Below are 5,013 nucleotides of genomic sequence, written 5' to 3' on the forward strand. Positions count from 1 at the left end.
AAGAAACCAGAACCTGATTCTGGTTTCTTCCTGGTCAGTAACCAGAGCTTTAGATAAGCATGTCGTTAATCATATGATGGTTTGAACCTTTCTCTGCTTGCTCCCGTCCAACACCTTCATCAGCTTAAAGTGTAAAAGTGTTGCTAACTCAGTGTCTGTCTCACCTTTTTGGCCTCCAGCATCTTATTGTCAAAGATGTAGGTGATGCAGTTCCTGACCACCTCCAGCCTGCGAGCGCTGTTAGCCATCACGTTCCCGTTCCTGTCTATAATGTCTCCTGTTTAGAAAATGTCCGTCATTCATTATCATCACCATCATGATAAACTCAGATCTATCATTTATCTGCTCTCTGCTGAAATGAAAAGTGTGTTTGGATTTTGTATCCTCCAGGAAGGATGGATGGATTTGAGTAAATTCTCTCCATCGAGCTCCAGGAAGTAGTGATGTTCAGCTTACCCAGCGGAGGCCCGGACGGCACCATGCTCTTCATCTCTGCCTTGACGACAGGAGGGGCGGTCTTGAGCTTGGCAATCGCATGATCGATGAAGAGCTGTACCGACACATCATCCAGGACGGGGAAGGGAGTTTGGCTCTGGCTCGTGTTTTGGCTCTTCTCTGATGGCCTCTGGACTTTGTGCATAGCAACTGCAGGGTAGGGATTCTCCTGAAAGGACGGCACGAAGACGAGGAGGAGAAAATGAATTCCCTTCATGGGAAACCCATGGATACAACGAGAAGACAGAAAACCTCTGTGCATGGAAAGATCAGAGACGTCCTGACGTACGTTCTTAAAAAGTATCTCTGCCAACTCTTTGACGTGATTCATGACTTTGTGTGGACAGGCCTCTTCTTGTCTTATTCTCTCCACCTGGTTGGCAACAAGCTGCATAAAAAAAAAATAAATGTTAGCATTTTAAAGACTTTGATACTTTGATCTAAAACTAAACACTAGAACCATCCGAACAAAATGATGTATGCATGAGCACTCATAAAAATGTTTCTATGTAAAACGTCTAAATAATTGTGTAGGATCAGCTCTACCATATTTAAAAATAAATACAGAAATAAATAAATACTCAATAAATAGGCATACAATTAACTGCACCCAAAATACAATAAATAAATAAATTTAGGTAGAAATTAAATATACAGTGAGATAAATGTATGTATCTCTTAATTAGCCTCTTTATTCATTCATCTGAGGTCGACTGGGGTTCAAGGAGACAGAAGCAGACATAGAAAAAGAAGCATAGATACAAAAGGTAACTGTAATTGTTCTACAGTAACATTTTATTTGTGCATTAAATATATTAGGACATGGATCCATTTTTTGATTCCAATCACTGACATCAGGTTTCAGATTGATTTTGAAGGGCCTTAAACTTCCTGTTTGTGCAGAAAGACTCACGTCATCAAAGAGATCGGTGGCCCTGTAAGGAGGGCCGCGCTCCGACACAAAGCCAGCGAACGCCATCCCGTCCAACACCTTCATGAGGAAGTCGTCCTCTGTCAATGACCTCTGACCCAGGAAGGCCGCCTGCCAACAGAAGCCCACTCACTTTTTGCAGAGGCATTCTTTTATTTCCTCTTTTTAAAACACAGCGTTTCCGTACCTTATGGAAGCGGATTACAGGTTCTGGGTGAATTCGGATGATATGTAAACACCAACGATAGCCTTGGAAAAGCCGAGCGAAGAGCCACAGGAAGACCGCTCGGATTTCCTTATCCTGAAACACACAAACAGTTCACTTTATTTATAGAGCACTCTGAAATTACTTTACAGTATACACATTTAGCACGAGATGGAACCTGATCATCCAGACAGAACTGACAGGAAATGACACACTATCCAGTTCAGTCCCGTCATAAAACCATACATTTAAGTTGAGTTTGTTGTTCCAGCTGTTAACACATTTTTTCACCACAAGATCAGACTGCAGTAACGGCTCCTAGCAGTTAGCGACAGCAAAACAATTTGGCAGAATCTATCTAATGTTTCTGGAAGTAAGTTACAGAAACAAACTATTTGTTTGATCAAACCATAATATTGCGTTCAGACCGCAAGCAGCAGAAGCAGCTAGTTTTCATGTAAAGTTAAAGGTTGACGCATCAAGGCGCAGAAAAAGGTGCCGCAGCGCATCTGAGCAGCTGAAGCAGCGCCTCACGAGCTTTTGAGCAGCTGATGTGTCAGAAGTAGCAGCAGCTGGAGCTGGAAAAAGTTAACTTTTGTGCCACATCAACCAATGAGAGAAGCTGATCTGGGAGCTGGCAGGGAGTCAGACACAGCACTGCTGATGCAGAGCGCTATGATCACTCCTCTGAAACAGTTTATTAACGCCTAAATTAACTGAAAATGTAGAAACCTGCCGGCAGAACAGGTTCAATTCTATTATTCTGCCTGCAGTTTGGATTACGTACATAAAAAAGGCCTTACTGCAGCCGGGGACAGTAGCAGAAAACCGCAAAGAGGAAACCCAGCCAGAGGCTGTCGCTCCACCAGTATGTGGGGGCAGAGCGGCTCCCACAGAGAAATAATTTCTGAAGGCAGGATGGTAATCTGGATGAACTGACTGCACAGACCATGTTTTCAGGAGGACTTTCTCACTTCAACATAGATTCTAACTACTTTTACCCGCTGATCACAGCAAATATAGCTGCCATTGTTCCAGGCAAAGAAAGGATAGATTAGCTCTGCCCAACACGCATCAGAAACAGTTTTCGACAGCAAAGCAAGAGCAGCAAAGATGCTTCAGCCGCGCGTCAGAACTAAACTATTAAAAGCATTAAAAATGAAGCAGCACGCGCTGCGTTGGGTCAGAATGTAGCATTACTGTTGAAACAGCACAGCCACAGTCCAGGGTCCAAACTGGAATTTCATTCTAAGACTTTCTTTCTCGTAGGAGCAAAGAAAATAGTTTATTTCTGTCTTCATAACAGCATTTCTTACCTGGATCTTCAGAGCTGAAGGCTGCAGGGACTGTGGGGGAAACGCCTGATCTGCAAACTCCAGCTCCGGGTCCAAAACCTGCAACCATTTCATAAAACTGTCAAACTTCTGCTTGTGAAAAAAAATAATTCCTGAAAAAATAAAACAACAAACACACAATGACGTTAACTCAGCACACCGTCATCCCTACTGGGATACACGGAGGTGGCAGGTTCATGCTGCAGCAGGAGACTGCTCTGGGATGAGGGTAATGAATCCTGAACCCACAGGCCAGTTAAAGAGATAAAAGAGGACAGATTCTGCAGCAAGATGATGGACTGAGCTTAACGTCAGATAATCCCATAAAATAAAACCTGGAAGACATTTTAAAAGACTGGGGAGCAGAGTGAAGGCCACTGTTTGCTGCTACTTTAACAACTTCCATCTTTAGACCAGTTTTAAGTAGTTATCTGGTATATCAGATAATAAAATCATGCAGGAGGAGATGCCGTTTCATAGTTAGCCTAATCAATCGCCCAAAGAAAGGTTGTTTTAAGGATGGAGAGGCCGTTCAGCTTTATAGCTTCAAACTAAACTAACCATTTATTGTTTCTTGTCTGTAGTAAGAGAAACAGGTTGCAGTGACCAGGTCTCCTCCAACACGCTTCGGATAGCATTGCTTCAAATGAAGCCCAACAGAAATAGTTGGTTATGAAATTTAAAGTCCCTCTTTGTTTACTGTGGCCCAAAACCCAGAAACCGTTGTGCCAGAAAGGCTTTAATCGGCCCAAACTGTGACATAAGTCCTGGAAATATAAAACTGGAAATAAGACTATGGTTGTTTCTCAATTCCCAAGAACGTGAAAATGAAACCGTGTCCTCGCCAAGTATGTTCTTGAGAAGAACACAGGAAAGTGTGGACTTAGGGTGAACAGAAGCGTACTGATGACATCACCACACCCTTAGTTAGTTTTAGATATAAATAATGATCCATAGATTATTCTTTGCTGACCGGACTTTTCCTTTAAGTGTCAATCTTTGTGAGAAGGCCAGTGACTGGAAGTTGGAGGGGATATTGCTGCTTTTGACTGGGACGGGCATTTTGATTGCCTGCTACTGTACATGGGGTTCATACAGTAAAGCATCAGTCCATCAGGTGCAGAGTGACGGAAAACAGCTGAAAATTTGCCATGATTGGTTTTATAAGAACCTGCCACATTATATTCTGGTAATAAAAACCTTTATGGGTTCATTGTTAGAAAACGGCCACTTTTTGTTATTCCAGACAAAGAACCATAAAAGAGGAGAAGTCCATCCCTTTAGTGAGATGATATAACTCTAGAGTAACTGAGCTGGCTGACTATTATGTAATAAACTGTTGCTGTAAGCATATCAAAGCCAAAGCATTTCTTTCATATTCTACTGGTTATCCCTCTGTCAACACAAAAACAATAGATCATAAAAACCTAACAGCATTTCCAGCACGCTGACATTAACCACTGACGGGATGTTGCTGCACAGGGTGAAAGCAATGCCTCATGACTAATTCAATATTTCTTATCAAACACACATTTACTAAGAGGAGGAAACAGGAGAAAATTCTGAATTCTGTAAATATCAGAGGAATAAGGAAGCTGCAGAGTGATTCTCAGAATGGGCTGCAGCTGCTTTATAGGAGATAAAGATAAGAAGCTGCAAAGATAAGGCTTTTAGATTAAGATCCAATCTTATAATAGAGAAAATATAGAGACGGCAAAATCAAAGCTCATAAACAATAGTTATTCATTATAAGGAAATGTAAACAAATTAAGGTTACAATGTGTAGAGAATGCCAACATATCTATGAAAAAATATCATATCTTTTTATAGTCCTGAAAAAAAAAACACATCTGTCAGAATATTAATCTGCAGGTTGAACCTTGAAGGGAAGCGTCCAGGAAAAGCCTGATTCTGTAAGTTTTAGAAAAACTCCAGTGGAGTTTTTAGTCCCCTTACTAAGTTTTAGTCCGTGAGGCAGACACCCTGTCTACTTTTAAGGCTAGGCTTAAAACTTTCCTTTTTGATAAAGCTTATAGTTAGAGTGGCTC

General features: G+C 41.6%; 1 protein-coding gene across 1 annotated transcript in view; it reads right to left on the reverse strand.

Moving 5' to 3' along the window:
- sbf1 (SET binding factor 1) overlaps positions 1–5,013 on the reverse strand; it is a 73,187-nt gene that overhangs the window by 17,284 nt on the left and 50,890 nt on the right. Inside the window, exons 10-15 of the mRNA XM_015396682.1 lie at positions 2,948–3,025; positions 1,614–1,727; positions 1,409–1,537; positions 785–883; positions 457–664; positions 165–277 (exon numbers count right to left, since the gene is read on the reverse strand). Coding sequence (XP_015252168.1) covers positions 165–277; positions 457–664; positions 785–883; positions 1,409–1,537; positions 1,614–1,727; positions 2,948–3,025 — 741 coding nt within the window. The remainder of the gene's footprint in view (positions 1–164; positions 278–456; positions 665–784; positions 884–1,408; positions 1,538–1,613; positions 1,728–2,947; positions 3,026–5,013) is intronic.

This window comes from Cyprinodon variegatus, unplaced genomic scaffold (genome assembly GCF_000732505.1).
Source record: "Cyprinodon variegatus isolate N-32 unplaced genomic scaffold, C_variegatus-1.0 Scaffold813, whole genome shotgun sequence".
NCBI lineage: Eukaryota > Metazoa > Chordata > Actinopteri > Cyprinodontiformes > Cyprinodontidae > Cyprinodon > Cyprinodon variegatus.